The sequence below is a fragment of the Gobio gobio genome (genome assembly GCF_949357685.1).
Source record: "Gobio gobio genome assembly, chromosome: 22".
Lineage (NCBI taxonomy): Eukaryota > Metazoa > Chordata > Actinopteri > Cypriniformes > Gobionidae > Gobio > Gobio gobio.
In genome coordinates, this window is record NC_137118.1 from 40336144 (window position 1) to 40353907 (window position 17764).

The 17764-nt window shown below is 36.9% G+C and overlaps 1 protein-coding gene across 2 annotated transcripts in view; it reads left to right on the top strand.

Moving 5' to 3' along the window:
* The first annotated feature begins 950 nt into the window (after positions 1-950).
* vcanb (versican b) overlaps positions 951-17764 on the top strand; it is a 45204-nt gene continuing 28390 nt past the window's right edge. The window contains exons 1-6 of one of the 2 annotated variants that reach the window (XM_079804472.1): positions 951-1603; positions 2453-2523; positions 5156-5566; positions 13863-14037; positions 14137-14264; positions 15696-15989. In XM_079804472.1, coding sequence (XP_079660598.1) covers positions 2460-2523; positions 5156-5566; positions 13863-14037; positions 14137-14264; positions 15696-15989 — 1072 coding nt within the window. In that variant the 5' untranslated portion in view covers positions 951-1603; positions 2453-2459. Of the gene's footprint in view, positions 1604-1923; positions 2173-2452; positions 2524-5155; positions 5567-13862; positions 14038-14136; positions 14265-15695; positions 15990-17764 lie in introns of those variants that run through there. The other variant, XM_079804473.1, reaches the window with a different exon arrangement.

The following is a 17764-nucleotide window of genomic DNA, read 5'->3' on the forward strand; positions in this document are numbered from 1 at the left end:
GTTGAGGAGATTCCCCCCTTATATGTAAAGCGCTTTGAGTGCCTAGAAAAGCGCTAAATAAATGTAACAAATTATTATTATAATCACAGGACTGTTTAAGTAAACTGTAAAAAAGGCAAAAATTGTATTAACAATGGTGGATAAAACATATAAACATAGAATTTCCTTTATAGTAAAAGGGAATATTGCCTATAGTGTATAAACTGTGTAGGTCTATATAACTCCTTTCATAAACTACTGTTTAAATGCCAGTAAGATTTTTTTAAATATTTTTTTTATTCTGCATTAAATTGATCAAATGTCAGTAAAGAATTCCATTTCAAATAAATTGTTCTTTAGAACTTTGTATCATAAAAAATGGGTACATGGTTTCCACAAAAACATAAAGCAGCACAACAATTTTCAACACTTAATATAATATCAGAAGTGTTTCATGAGAAGCGAATCATCATATTAGAATGATTTCTGAAGGATCATGTGACACTGAAGACTGGAGTAAAGATGCGGAAAATTAAGCGTATTCAACAGTAATATATATATATATATATATATATATATATATATATATATATATATATATATATATATTTTTTTTTTTTTTTTTTTTTTTAATGAAAAAAAAATATTTTAAGTTTTAATAATGTCAAAATATTAATGTTTTACTGTATTGCTGATTAAATCAATTAGAAAATCCTACCGAGCCCAAACATTTCAATGCTAGTGTATGGACCTTTACCAATAATCTTGATGTTGATTTGTGATCTCACTCACTGCAATCGCAAAATCTAATGAAAGGTGCGGGTTATTTCCAGCGGAGGTAACGGTACCTTCTCTCCCCCGTGTGGAAAGCTCAGGCAAGCTCTTAGAAGTGGAGTCGAGCAGCTCACATCAGATTATATGGGTAATTTGGTCACTTTCACACCCCTTAATAACCCAGTTACTCCATCAGCACCTTCAGCATGTCTGATTACCAGTGCTTTGCCAGACCTGCAGATGCGCTTTTACGCACGACTCCGCGTAACACGGAGAACTGCTTAATGGTGTGAGTGTTCTGTGCATATAATCTGTAGAATGAATGTTGATCTTGTTTTAATTTGCGAAGACTGTCTCCATCTTAACTGTTAGTTTAGGAGCAGATGGGCATGCTTTGGACTTTGCGCGGAAGTTTTCTCTGCAGCTCCAAGATTGTGCGCGATGCGTTAATGCAATCAAAGAGAAGAGAAACGCATGTTTAAGTAGTTTTTTATTATTTACATCCCAAGTTACATGTTCAGACTAGCGTAATCGGTGTTTCAAAATCAAGTTTGCGCCAACAAGAGCGCAGAACATCCCTGTTCCTCTTCAGTCAGCAGGAATGGATGGATCAGATTCGTTTTGGGTGGGCACTCCCTGCCCCTCCTCTGGAATCTGACGAAATCATGGGTGGACATGGAATTTGAACTTGCTGCCGGCTCATGTCTCCAGTCTTTTCGTGGGCACCAGCGAAAGAAAGAGCACTGACGTCTGCGGCTCGGTGTTGGGGCATCAGAAATATTTGCGCTTTTTGTGAAGGGCTGAATTTGGAGAATCAGGAATAGTCAAGATTGTCTACTGCGAAAAACAAGTGAGTTTTTTTTGTTAATATTATTATTAATATTGATACTTGATTAATATTATTGCACATTTACAAGTTATTGTCAATTCAATTGCATCTTAATTTGACAATGCCCTCATCTCTGCTCACTTTTGTTTTATATTCGAGAATATTTACCTCAGGGCATCTCTCATTTCTCATTTGATTGTCTTGTTAGAGCTTGTCTGTCACCCTGAAGCTTTGTTCTTCTCAGAGGAGGTCCACTTATCATTAGCTCATTGTCATTTTAAAGGCAGTTCTGCTTTAATGCGGATAACTGAGATTGTGTGATATCACTGTTGCTGGTGTTCAGATAAGCTTTGGGTTCCATTTGCTCTGGTGTAATTGATCTGTCTTCATCGCGTCTGGCTTTAGCGCGCGCTCGGACGGAAGGTTTTCACGGCGGTGTTAATTGTTAGAGAGCGAGGCGTGAAGATGCTTTATATGTCGCTCTCTAGTGTTTGATAGTGTACTATATAGGGCGTGTGTGTGTGATACAGTTTGACTGTCAAGGGTTTTTGACACCACAGCTGTCACAGGAAGATCCTTATATTTCTGAGGTAAAGTATGGCTATTAAGATGGAACAGGCTACAGCCTTACTATGAATGACGCTTTCATAAACGCGTTCTCTATTTGACTGCTAAGCCATATTGAATTGATAAAGTGAGACAAGAAAGCAAACAAAGAGTGGGTGTTTAAAGACCTTGATGGACCTGGAACAAATACATGGATGGACATGAAACAGAAACAGTTTGACCATCAACCCACGCTAATCTAGCTGCAAATGAAACTCATGACTAAATGACTTTTACCAAATGAAAAGCTTTATTTGTTTCCAGATTTGAGATGTTGTTGGACGTTAAGCACATCCTCTGGTTGGTCTGTGCCTGCAGCGCTGTAACCCACGGTGGTGAGTTTTTGACTGTTTTTTTAGGCATTTTTTTACTTCTTCCTCATTATTATTAACTTTTACATACATTTAGACTACCCAAAACATGTCTAGCCAATACCGATAAGCCAATAATCACTTTAATGTGATGTCAAATATTAAAATGTGATACTATTTTGTCTCAATAAAACACTTTTTAATCTATAAAAAAAGTAATGATATATAGTGTAAAATTCATATTTATTCTAATATATATTATATTTTATTATTATACTATCTATCTATCTATCTATCTATCTATCTATCTATCTATCTATCTATCTATCTATCTATCTATCTATCTATCTATCTATCTATCTATCTATCTATCTATCTATCTATCTATCTATCTATCTATATATTACAAAATGTGACATTTCATGTCGCACATTATAACATGTTAAATTTGCAAGAATCGTAGTTTTTTTTGTAACATTTTTTAAGTGAATTAAAAATAGATGGTTAAATTTGTTTTATTTATTGTATCAATTAGTAATATTTATATTCATATTTTTATTAATATATAATCATAATTTTACTACTCGGTATACTATATATATATTTAATAAATAATATGAATATTTTTCATATTCTAATAGATATTTTAAATAAATACGCACTTTTTGATAAAGAATAAACTATTTAATATTATTTATGGGTGATTCTTAGACTATGGGCACTTTTATGTTCTTTTTTTAAAAATGCATATCATTTTGGACAAATTCCTCTTTCTTTGTCCAGCTAACAATAAAACCACCTTAAATTTTTTACTACCTTTCTATTATGATTTTTTTCATACTTTTCAACCTCCTTATAGGTGTCAAAATCACTGTTTTCTCCTTGTCACACACCTAGACTTTTTAACTTCAACAATGAAAATACAGTTTAAAAATATGACTTATCTGGTAACTATTAATGCACCTGAATTAAGCACTAGTAAAATCATTAAAATACATTATAATATTTAATGTGACACCACTATCAATATTACTTTTTATACAAAATATAGCTGTCGCACAGTATTGGTGTAATTTCCACCACAACACAGTAGCCTAATGTCCCTTTAAATAGTTTGTGTGAACCATTGCTTGTGGAAATATTCAGTGACATCAGAGCACATGTTGGGCATGGAGGGAATTTAAATTTTCATCAACAACAAATTAAGAAAAATCGATCTAAATATTGCTTGAACAGTTAATATATTCATTCTACGTCATTTCCAAACATACTGTACCTTCAAAGGTGTTTTTAAAAAGCGAAACATTTTAAGTTAAATAAGAGTATTTTGCATACATGAAATGCTAAGTATTAATTCAAATCAGTGAAGCTGTCTTCCATTTTATCACAAAAAACTACAGAAATGTAATTTCCACCACATGCTGCCATTTCCACCACAGAGGGCAGTGTGGTGGAAATTACATTTAAGACTACAAAGTACAATTGATATGGATTGCCAGAATAGATTTGTGTAATTTCTATATTATAATATATTACACCTTTTATACCTTTTATATTTATCGATTGTTTCTCTACATTCATGTTAATTCATTGTCATTTCCATCACCACACACATTAAAAAAAAATACTTTAAAAGTTCTCATCACACACTAAAAATGTATCCAAAATGTATGAGATCATGCTCTACTTAATATAAAAATTCAAGTTATTTATTTTCTAATAAGCTCTTACCCAAACCAATATTACATTTCAGAGTGACAGGTGTACAGTTCAGCATTTGGTCCTTAGGGCAGTTAATTTATCTCATTGACAAATGAATAATTATTGTACATTGTGGACAAACTGGTAAAACTGATCTTAGACAATTCTTGAGTGGCATAAGTTATTCTATTTTTAAATAATAGCTATATATTGAGATGTGGTGGAAATGTTTATTTGGTCATTGCAGGTCGGAATTTTTTTTAAATAATAATAATTTCTCTTGTAATCTAAGTTTGTCCTCTTACAGACCTTAAAACTAGACAAATTATTTAAACGTATGAGACTGTTACGTGACTTTTGAAAAAAAAATGTATTCACTTTACATGGTTAAAAGTGCCCCTAGTTGAAGAAATGCCCTTATATATTTTAATAGTCAGTGCTATTAAAATATTAGTGTTTTTAAAGATTGATGACAATAATAAAAAAAATAAAAAATAAATAAAGTTCAAATTAGGAGAAACCTTATTGTAAAGTGTTACCGATTTTATTATATTTATTATATATTTATTGTGTAATAGACTGTGTGTGTATATATAGTTTTCATTTTAGTTTATTTAGTTTTAGTTACTTTAGTATTTAAACTTAAACTAAACGAAAATTAAAAAATAAATATTTTTTTAATTTCAGTTAAAACTTATTAACGTTACTAACCCTGGTCTGCTATAAATGACTACATAATGATGTATGAGAGATGAATTGCAACATTTTTGGTTTATGAAACTATTACATGTTTAAAACTTGAATGTTTCTTCTCATAGTAAAGGTGAAAATATCCAGTCTCTGGAGACAGAATGTTTGAGTTTGGTTTCAAAGAGTGTGTTTGTAAAAGCTTCCTGAAGATAATATGCTGTGTCTGCTCCTGGGTTCCTCTCCTCCATCTGCTTCTTGTTTCCAGACTCGGCCCGTAGGTTGAAGGTGGAGAGGAATCCTCCGGTCCGAGGGTCCCTGGCGGAGCAGGCGGTCTTGCCCTGCCATTTCTCCATCCTCCCACCCCCGACTGGCACCTCCAGCACATCCACCGCCTCTGCTGCGGCCACGGCCTCCAGCGCCCACCCGGACCATCTCCGCATCAAGTGGACTAAACTCGAGGGAGATGAGGAAACCATAGTGATGGTGACCCAGAATGGGTTCATCAAGATCGGCCAGGCGTTTAAAGACAGGGTCTCGGTGCCCAGCCACCCCGAGAGCCAGGGCGATGCGTCTCTGACCATAATGAGGCTCAGGGCCAGTGATGCGGGCGTCTACCGCTGCGAGGTTATGCACGGCATTGAAGACATTCAAGATACGGTCTCCCTGGACGTCAGTGGTCAGTGATTCTTTATGTTCTTGGTCAAATTTCAATCGTGTGATCGCTAATGACTTCCTTTTTTGTTTGACGTCACCAAGACCTCTTAGGCAGTTTTGATTTATATGCTGTTCAATGGGATGACAGCGTTATTTATGGTATGCATCTGCTTACATATGCTATCACTTATGTTTTAATCAGGAGATTCAGAAGATGTGTCATAGCACCTCCTACAGTATAACAGTGAAAACATGAGAATGAACCTCATTGGTTCTTGCTGAAGCTCAAACGTGCCGCGTAACACGATAATTAACCTCATTGGTTCTTGAGGAAGCTCAAACGTGCCGCGTAACACGATAATTAACCTCATTGGTTCTTGAGGAAGCTCAAATGTGCCGCGTAACATGAGAATGAACCTCATTGGTTCTTGCTGAAGCTCAAATGTGCCGCATAACATGAGAATGAACCTCATTGGTTCTTGAGGAAGCTCAAATGTGCCGCGTAACACGAGAATTAACCTCATTGGTTCTTGCTGAAGCTCAAATGTGCTGCGTAACACGAGAATGAACCTCATTGGTTCTTGCTGAAGCTCAAATGTGCCGCGTAACATGAGAATGAACCTCATTGGTTCTCGCTGAAGCTCAAACGTGCCGCATAACACGAGAATGAACCTCATTGGTTCTTGCTGAAGCTCAAATGTGCCGCGTAACATGAGAATGAACCTCATTGGTTCTCGCTGAAGCTCAAACGTGCCGCGTAACACGAGAATGAACCAGTGATTCTTTATGTTCCTGCTTTTATTTCAATCGTGTGATCGCTAATGACTTCCTTTTTTTGTTTGACGTCACTAAGACCTCTTAGGCAGTTTTGATTTATATGCTGTTTAATGTGATGACAGCGTTATTTATTGTAGGCATCTGCTTACATATGCTATCACTTATGTTTTAATCAGGAGATTCAGAAGATGTGTCATAGCACCTCCTACAGTATAACAGTGAAAACATGAGAATGAACCTCATTGGTTCTCGCTGAAGCTCAAATGTGCCGCGTAACATGAGAATGAACCTCATTGGTTCTTGAGGAAGCTCAAATGTGCCGCGTAACTCGAGAATGAACCTCATTGGTTCTTGCTGAAGCTCATATGTGCCGCGTAACATGAGAATGAACCTCATTGGTTCTCGCTGAAGCTCAAACGTGCCGCATAACACAACAATGAACCTCATTGGTTCTTGCTGAAGCTCAAACGTGCCGCGTAACACGAGAATGAACCTCATTGGTTCTCGCTGAAGCTCAAATGTGCCGCGTAACATGAGAATGAACCTCATTGGTTCTGGAGGAAGCTCAAACGTGCCGCGTAACACGAGAATGAACCTCATTGGTTCTTGCTGAAGCTCAAATGTGCCGCGTAACATGAGAATGAACCTCATTGGTTCTCGCTGAAGCTCAAACGTGCCGCATAACATGAGAATGAACCTCATTGGTTCTCGCTGAAGCTCAAACGTGCCGCGTAACACGAGAATGAACCAGTGATTCTTTATGTTCCTGCTTTTATTTCAATCGTGTGATCACTAATGACTTCCTTTTTTTGTTTGACGTCACTAAGACCTCTTAGGCAGTTTTGATTTATATGCTGTTTAATGTGATGACAGCGTTATTTATTGTAGGCATCTGCTTACATATGCTATCACTTATGTTTTGATCAGGAGATTCAGTACTCTTTCAGAAGATGTGTCATAGCACCTCCTACAGTATAACAGTGAAAACACGGAAAGTTACGTCAATGGCAGGGAAGCGTCGTCTCCTAAATGACGGAAAATTCCATCAATTCCGGGGAAAGAGTAGCCTGACGTCGTCATACTCAGATTCTAGTCAGAATATGAGTCTGATACTGCTCCATTGGGCTGTGATTATGGGGCGTGTTTCAACCAAACCAGGAAAGAAAATGCCTCTGCACTCAATTGGATAGACCTACAACCAATCAGAGCAACGGAGTAAGTGACGTGTTGAGCGACGCATAGATGTCAACAGAACTCAACTGCACGCTGGAAGAAGTAGAAGAAGAAGATGAGTGTAAGCGATCTTTGCCGGTGTTGTAAAAAGAATTTAAGGATACACAGAGTACTTACCAACACGATCATCATTTCTGAGAGAAATAGTAAAGGTGAACGCATATACGAACAAGTTCTCCGTTTAGGATTTGAACGAATTCAACCCAAGCGCTCTTTGGTGACGTGGATGCTTACGTTACTGTTGATCATCTGTCCATCATCGTATAAAGCCCGCCCTGACAATTTGATTGGTCCGAACAGCTCTGGTTCAAGCATAGTTGCTCCACAACGGATCAAGTCCAGACCGAACTTCCCGACTTCAAATGTTGTGGGCGGGGCTAAGTTCGGCTGGCATCCAGGCTAGGGAATTTTCAAACGTGAACACAACTGCTTCAAAAATGAGCATTTTCGCTATGGGTGTGTGTAATTTGCGCTGTAGAACAAAATGTCAAAAGTATCGTCAAGTTATGTTTACCACAGGCTTTATTTTACAAATTGGAAAAACCCCATAGGAAATTCTGCGCCGAATTAGTCGCCTGGGTTCTGGCGTCATACCTGCACCTCTGCATATGAAAGAATAGCAGTCCACAACTATAACGAGAACGACACAGAGGAACGATTTCGTTGAAATCACTTTCAGTAAAATGGTATTTCTTTAACTTCCTTCCTCTTGCATGGTTTCTACTGGCAAACCAGTTCAGCAATGGCTCTCAGATGTGCTGTGCTTTTTTACCCTTGTAAGCACATGTGATGATGTAATTAGTCATCGAAAGCCAAAATGGAACAGCGTTCCTGTCAGGAGACAAGGGGGAAAGATTATTTTGCTTTAGAGTCTGGAAAAATCACTTTCAGAGTCTGGATTTACCTCGAATCTTGACAAGGCCCTATTGTGTTTCTAAATAATAGAAATGAAGGGTGAATGATTTGTGTTTTAATCAATGCAAGAAAAAGCTTCTTTTTTTTTTTTGGTTTGCTGAATGACTGCAACAAATGTCTGAAAAATCATTCAGTGAATAGTTCAAGCTAAAACTGTTGCAAAATGAGACCTTCGTCAAGATGATGTAAATCTATAGCACTTTGTAGATGGAGTGAGATAGATATTAAAGGTGCAGTAAACGATTTCTGTAAAACACTGTTGGTATTTGAAATCGACACCCCTCCTTTCATTGCTCCGCCCAAAAAAAAAAATGAACACGCTATGCAACACAGACAACAGCTGCGGAATCAGCTGCAACAACAATAGCATTCAACAGCAAATCTTGGATCTGTGAAACATTGCAAAACCGATGTTCCTCAATTATCGAGCAGAAACAAAGCATCCTCTGCGTCCGTTTTCAGGCCTTCCCATTTAGGTCTCTCCAGCGCTGGAAAGCTTCTCCAATATTAACGCAGGTCCTTAAGCTCTTGCCTGATCGTAACCCTTCTTCTTCCAGTTATTTTCCTGAGTTGTTCCTCTTTGGTATTATCTCAGCTATCTCTCTTTCTAGTCTTTCTATAAATGTCCCGCTTGCTCACTCTCTCTGAGTGGACACGCCCCTTATTGCTGATTGGCTCCCTGGTGCTCCGTGGATCCACTTTGTTTTTCTCCTGTTTACACAGTCAGGACTATGTACAAACACATTTGTTTTCAGCACACACAACAAACATCTAGCGGATATTCACAAAATTGTTTGTTTAGGTGTTGATTTTGCATTTCTCAGAAATCACTAGACCTTTAAATGAATGTTCTGGGTTCAATACAAGCCAAATTGAAAGAATCTGTAACATAAATCACAACGTAGAAGTTAATTTATTCCCTGGGAATCAAACCCATGACCTTGGCATTGTTAGCGCAATATGAAAATTTTATATGAAAATATACGCTGTTTTGAATGTATATCCAACACTGAAAGGGATAGTTCACCCAAAAATGTTGTCATTAATTACTCACCCTCATGTCGGTCCAAACCCGTAAGACTTTCGTTCATCTTCGATACAGTATGAAATCTTTTTGATGAAATCTGAGAGCTTTCTGTCCCTCCATTGACAGCTACGCAACTTTGACGCTTCATAAAAGTTCATAAAGAGATCGTAAAACGAATCCATATGAATTGAGCGGTTTAGTCCAAATTTTCTGAAGAGACTCAACCGAACCTTCTTGACTCCTGAGAACAAACCTCATTGGTTTTTGCTAAAGCTCAAACGTGCTGCTTAACACAAGAAGGAACCTCATTGGTTCTTTCTGAAGCTCAAACGTGCTGCGTAATACGAGAATTAACTTCATTGGTTCTTGCAGAAGTTCAAACGTGCTGCGTAACACAAGAATGAACCCCATTGGTTCTTGCAGAAGCTCAAACGTGCTGTGTAACACGAGAATGAACCTCATTGGTTCTTGCTGAAGCTCAAACGTGCTGCGTAACACGAGAATGAACCTCATTGGTTCTTTCTGAAGCTCAAACATGCTGTGTAACACGAGAATGAACCTCATTGGTTCTCGCACATCAAGTGAACATGCTTGAGCTTCCGTTTACCACAACTGAAGTGTGAGTTGATGAATGTTTATATGAATAAAAGCCTAAATTAAAATGTTCATCATAAAGTGATCGAGTCTCTTCAGAAATTTTAGACTAAACCTATCAATTCATATGGATTAGTTTTATGATCACTTTATGACCTTTTGAAACGTCAAAGTGGTAGTTGCATAAGCTGTCAACGGAGGGACAGAAATCTCTCAGATTTCATCAAAAAGATCTTCATTTGTGTTCTGAAGATGAATGAAAGTCTTACCGGTTTGGAATTACATGGGGGTGAGTAATTAATGACAGAATTTTCATTTTTGGGTGAACTATCCCTTTAAACATTATTCATGCAAGAACCTATCTTGTATTGAACCTGGAACATTTCTTTAACAGAAGAAGTGAAAGAAAGCATGCTAAAGATCTTCTTAGGTGACAAACAACAGTTTATTTGTTTACCCATTATGACGCCCAGTTGTGTGCAGTAAAACATGAGCACATCTGGCTCAGGTGAGACGGTGGTATTGGAGTGTTTTGTAGGCCCGTAGAGAGCTGTGTGCCTTCCTGCCAAATACACTCAATGCCCTCCGTTGAGGCCCGGGCAGCGCTGATTGCCACTCAAAGGTAGCGCTTGCCCAAAACAAAACACACTGCCATCCCTCTGAGGAAAGAGCATTCAGATCTTGGCCTGCTCAGCCAGCAGTTTTGTAATGTACCCAAAAGTAGTTGTCTAATGTACCCAAAAAAGACTAGAAAAGCCCATATAAGGACAAATTACAGAGTCCGACTGCATGGCCTGTCCTGAGAGCCTGATTAGTAGTGTTTGCTAAAGCAACTATCACTAGTACTGTTGCTTATATGTGTTGAAGTATTACAATTCAACATGAAACTCAGCATGTTAAACTCAAATTGTGTGGTTTTTTTTAAAGTCCCCCTATAGTCAATAAATTTATCCCTTAAAGGAACACTCTCCTATTTTTGAAAGTAGGCTAATTTTCCAACTACCCTAGAGTTCAAATTGCACCGTGTGCTTATAATAAACAGAATGATATTGTGTGTTGGCGTGGTGGACGCTAATTTCATTATCATTATAGCTATTTTTATAGTTATCGTTCTTATTGTGTATTTTATTTAATTTTAATACATTTTAATCATTCACATTCACATCCATCTTTGGCCACTGTTCAGAGTAACATTTAGGGATACTGGACAGCAAAAATAGTGAGTGATAGTGATATGGACGGCTTTGACGCTTTGGTGCTGTGTAATGCTGAGAGTGATTACTATTCAGATCATGTTCAGTATTTGACACCGCAGGTTCCTAAATAGCGGAACAATAAAAGGACTTTTGCCAGACAACTGCTTGTTGTTGTGGATGAAACTTCCAGGGTTCAGGACAAAGGCGGCCCTCTTCGAATCCAATGATTCCTCACAAAAGCTTCCCATCTGATCACATTTGTTGTTAGAAGAAGTCAAATATGCATAACACTGACCATATGACCATCCGATCAAAACAAAGCAAATCACCTTTTGAAAGTAACTTCAAATAACGATTGCGTCGATTACATCGTTGCGCCAGTAGGTGGCGACAAGTGACCTTTAAAAATGTATTTCATCGTAATGTATGTTCCATTGCAATAATGTATTCCATCCATTCAAAGGATTAGTTCAAAAATGATTCAAGTGAAGTCTTTATGAGTGAGTAATTGAATCATTCATTCAACCCGATAAAAAAAAAAATTTATTCAAATTAATTAAAGCTACACTATGTAACTTTTCCGTCCGCTAGAGGTCGCCTCTTCAAAACAAAGGCGTAGTTTGATGACGCCACGTTTGAGCGCAGAATCTTGGGACTTGTGGTCTTTACCTCACAGCCGGTGGAAAAGAGTCAGGATAGGACTCGGGCAGAAATCATGTTCATGGATGTGATTATGAACATTACTGTAGTCTGAAGCAGAGCAGGACCGAGTGTTGTGGAGCTGAGCGACCGCTGGAGCGATTGAAGAGCGGGACTGTTATTATGGCATAGTCGCCGGCGGGACTTTTATTTTAGTGTTGAAAAGGAAGTTATGACGTTCGCTCGGCGGCTGCTATGACACTTGTTTACACTGCAGTGAGAGTACAGCGTTTCTGCAAAATAAAACCGGAAACCGAGGGTAACGCAGATATGACGCAATCGACAGGCGACTCCCTCAAACGCATAGCTCACACGTCCCGGTTCCTTGGTTAAAATAGAAATTTATCACGATTTACAAATAGTTGTAAACATTTGGGATATTCTAAGTACTCAACTGAACAAAATATATAACACTGGCCTAGTGGTTTTTGGATATTTTACTGCAAAAATCTTACATAGTTCACCTTTAAACACTTAAATAAACTGCAGCAATTTCGTTGTGAACCTCTAGTAAATTACATGTTATTTTACTTAGTTGTCTGTTCAGAATCTTGGGAGAATCACAATCTTTAAAGTGTACATAACAAACACAGTTTCTGCCAGTCTCCTGTTAATCTTGGGTATCTATAGAGTAGTATTGCATCCTTCATATCTCCGAAGAGTCTTTAGTTTTATCATATTTATAAAAGACAGATATGCTGTACTACTGTTTCTTTCCGAAAACAGCCGAGCTCATGCAGCCGTGCAGTGGGCAGAGCTAAAGAGTCACGAGCGCACACACACTCAATACATCATGGCATTATCCCTGGATAACTTTTGATTCACTATTTGTTCGTGTTGTTGACATTATATGCACTTTTTGCGCGATTGCCAACAAAATACAGACATTTGATGCAGTTTCACTCACCGCCTGCGGTTTCGACTCATGACCGGGAACAAACAAACACACTTGCAGAACTCTGTTGCTGCTCCAGAAAAACAAACTGCATCCACTGTTTCCTTAATGCTGGGTTATTTGGGAAGCTGAACAAGCTTATCTTTCCCTCACAACCAAACACACTTCTTTAGTGACATTGTTGAAAACTAAATGACAGCGCTGCCAAGCTCGTTGATGTGTGCGCTCTTGCTCTCGCTCGGGTTGACGTGCATATGGGTTCATTCGGGAGAAGTGCCTATACAAGCAATTCCGCCCTTTGTGACGTCGTACAGGACTCGAAAAAAGCTTTCCGAAACGCATCCGAATCCAGAAGGAGAGTACACAGAAATACTCCATCATACGTCCAACTCGTTTTGTGAAATTTTGGCGATGTTTAGCATGAGAATCCAGTGTAAATAAGTCGGAATTCATGAAATAGCATTGTGATTCTCAATATAATGAAGATGGTGTTCATTTCGTGTATACAAAAATATGTGACCCGTGCTGGCAAAAGGAGTCGGAATGCACACAGGATCATTTCGAGCTACAGGCAATACAAGTGAACATTTTCCATTTTGAGGTTTTCACAAAAGATTATTCATTAAGCCCTCGTCTAACGATCCCAATGCTCCAAATAGCAATTAAACATCTAAAAGTTTGCTAGGTGATCTTGTTTTGCAACCTTCAGAAAACTTTAACTCGATTTTTCTCAATTTACTATCGACTTCAAATTCTTCAAAATCTTTTTTCAGATTCAAACAAACCATGCATCATTTTGAAGAGTTTTAAATAAACAATTGGAAAATTACAATAACTAATTTTTATAAATTTCACATATTGTTCACATATATTAGTTTATCACAAAAAAAACATCAAATGGTTATAAAATGGTTATAAAATTTGATCACATTAATCATGTTCTTGCTTTTGGTTCATGAACTTGATTTCTGTTTTTTCACAGGTGTTGTGTTTCATTACCGCGCCAACACCAGTCGCTACAGTTTAGATTTCGAACAAGCCAAGCAGGTCTGCACTGATGTGGATGCAAGCATCGCCACCGGCGAGCAGCTGTATTCAGCCTTCGTGGACGGACTCGACCAGTGCGACGCCGGATGGCTGGCAGACCAATCCGTCAGGTGATTCTTCCCCTCCAGACTCCAAACAAATCTTTCAAATCATGTCATACATTTGAATGTCGCTGATACGACAACTACATCTGGGGTTGTTCTCCACAGATACCCGATAACAAGGCCACGGGAAGGTTGCCATGGCGATATGATACTAAAGCCAGGAGTCAGAACATACGGACTCAGAAATTCGTCCGAAAAGTATGATGTCTACTGCTATGTAGGAAAACTTCAGGGTAAGTTTAGAAGTCAGCTACTGAGGGAACAGATTTCTCATACTCCAACAGCGCTCCTCATTTGAAGAGAGAGACTCATGCTGCGTTCACGCCTTGTCGGAATTACTATAATTATGGGATGACAGTATGTGTCCACATGCTCAGAAATTACATGTTTCTATGGCAACGCTCATTACACCTAAATCGATTTTTCTTTATTGCAGTAATGAGAATTTGGAAGGAAAATGTCTGATTAGATGAAAAATGTCATTTTTAACAAAAATCCACAAATATTAAATGTAGTTTTTGTAAAAAAAAAAAAAAAAATGTTTTCAAATCAATCAATCAATCAATCAATCAATCAATCAATCAATCAATCAATCAATCAATATTGATAAACAAATACAATATCCATGTGTGGCTTTAATGGTGATGACAGCAAAATATTTAATCACATCATTCATTTACTCCCATATTCTCTTGCAAAAGAAAAATACTGAGGGGAAAAAAACTTGTATTATTTTAATAATAAAACAATACCATTAATAATACCATTATTCAATCTTTTTATCTTACAATAAAAAAGGAAATGGTCAAAATAATATATCTTTTTTTTCTCAGAAAATAGATACATGTGCAACTTTATTGTTGGTGACAGCAAAATACTTAATAACATCATTAATTTACTTCTATATTCTCTAGCAAAATATATGTCTATGAAAAATGCTCAGAAAATAATCCTAAAACTTTCTGGTTGAATTTATATATATATATATATTAAATATTACCATATTGTATAAATACTTTTATTATTTAATTAAATAATACCAATATTTTTTAATTTTTTTAATTTTTACTTTTCATTGTAGAAATTAGAATTTAAAAGGCAAATGTCTTAATTTGAAGGGAATTAATTTAATTTAATTTAATTTACTAGGAAAATATCTATGTGCCCCTTTATTGGTGATGAGAGCAAAATACTTAATAACATTATTTTACTTCCATATTCTCTTTAAAAATATTGAAAGATAAAGAAGGTGTACAGCTGTAATACAGTGACACACCAAATGGTAAAATGTGTTGTTTGGTTGCTTTAGAGTAGTAAAACGTAATACTTTAATAAGCACACAACGTACGTTTAACGCATACATTCTGGATAAAATAGTCAAGATTTAAATAAATAGACTATTTTATATCAGTTATTTTCTGTTTGCGAGTAATACGGTTACATTTCCATTTCGTACCAGTGCGTTCTGGGATTGCCTTTGTTGTTAAAGGAAGGCTTTAGGATCATCCAATGGTGCCTTAGATTTTAGCCAAATGGTTCTTAATTGAGGTGTGTTTGGGTTAGCATTTGTGCCGGGTGTATATGTCTACAGTATGATAAGGTTTGAAACTGAGGATGTGTAATATGGATAAAGTGAATGTGTTATTGTGTGTGTCTGACCTCAGGTGAGGTGTTCTTCGCTGCTGTGGATGTTAAGATGACTCTAGATGAGGCCAGGGCGGCGTGCGAAAGACAGGACGCAGTTTTAGCTTCTCCAGGTCACCTGCATGCAGCCTGGAGGGATGGCATGGACCGCTGCGACTTCGGCTGGCTGTCTGACGGCAGCGCCCGCTACCCCATCTCTATACCCAGAGCTCAGTGCGGCAATGGACAGCTGGGTGTGAGGACCAAGTACCGCTACCTCAACCAGACGGGATTTCCTTTGCCGAGCGAGAAGCTGGGCGCTTTCTGTTTCAAAGGTAGGTCTTCATAAAGTGCTCAGCGGGGGAAACAAATGCTAAAAAAAGCCAAACCAAGAAATGACTCATTCACATTTATTTAATATTGTCAATTCAATTCATGTTGACCAAAATGCTTTACATGGAAACAATATGTCAGCGACATTGATCAAACAAACAATTAACTTATTATTATAGAAGAACTGTTGCCAAACATATAACATGCTTGAAACATGATAATCACTGCAATAATTATCCAATCATACACTCTAAAAATAAATGGTGCTATATAATAGGCCTACTAAAAGTGGTTCTTTGGCTCATAATCATAGGGCTGCTGTATAGCACCAAATCTTGGCTTCTTCAGCAGCTCTTCACCAGTTCTTTAAATGACAGAGGTGCTATATAGCAAAGCTACCATATACTGAACATGTTAAGATGGTGCTATATAGCAAAGCTACCATATACTGAACATGTTAAGATGGTGCTATATAGCAAAGCTACCATATACTGAACATGTTAAGATGGTGCTATATAGCAAAGCTACCACATACTGAACATGTTAAGATGGTGCTATATAGCACAGCTACCATATACTGAACATGTTAAGATGGTGCTATATAGCACAGCTACCATATACTGAACATGTTAAGATGGTGCTATATAGCACAGCTACCATATACTGAACATGTTAAGATGGTGCTATATAGCAAAGCTACCATATACTGAACATGTTAAGATGGTGCTATATAGCAAAGCTACCATATACTGAACATGTTAAGATGGTGCTATATAGCAAAGCTACCACATACTGAACATGTTAAGATGGTGCTATATAGCACAGCTACCATATACTGAACATGTTAAGATGGTGCTATATAGCACAGCTACCATATACTGAACATGTTAAGATGGTGCTATATAGCACAGCTACCATATACTGAACATGTTAAGATGGTGCTATATAGCAAAGCTACCACATACTGAACATGTTAAGATGGTGCTATATAGCACAGCTACCATATACTGAACATGTTAAGATGGTGCTATATAGCACCAAAAGTGGTTCCCCTATGATTACGAGCCAAGAACCACTTTTTCTTCTCAAGCATTTCCCCATTTTTAATCCAAACAGTGACTTTTTTTAGGCTGAGTCGTGTATTACTTTGTATAAATGTATAAATACTTTTATTATATTTATAGTACCGGTCAAAAGTTTGGAAACATTATAATTTTTTTATTTTTTTGAAAGAAGTCTCTTATGCTCACCAAGCCTGTGTTTTTTTTAAATCAAAAGTACAGAAAAAACAGTAATATCGTGAAATATAATACAATTTAAAATAATGGTTTTCTATTTTAATATACTTTAATATATCATTTATTTCTGTGATGCAAAGCTGAATTTTCAGCATCATTACTCCAGTCTTCAGTGTCACATGATCCTTCAGAAATCATTCTAATATGCTAATTTCTGCTGCTTAATATTTTTTATAACCTGTGATACTTTTTTCAGGAATCTTTGATGAATAAAAAGTTAAAAACGAATAGAATTTATTTAAGATAGAAATCTTTTGTAACAATATACACTACCGTTCAAAACAAAAAAAAATCTTTTAAATAAATTAATACTTGTATTCAGCAAGGGTGTTAAATTGATAAAAAGTAATAGTAAAGATTTATATTGTTAGAAAATGTATTTCTATCTAGAAATAGATTTCGATTTTGAATAAATGCTGAAAAAATGACTTTTTATTCATCAATGAAAAATATTAAGCAGCACAACTGTTTCCAACATT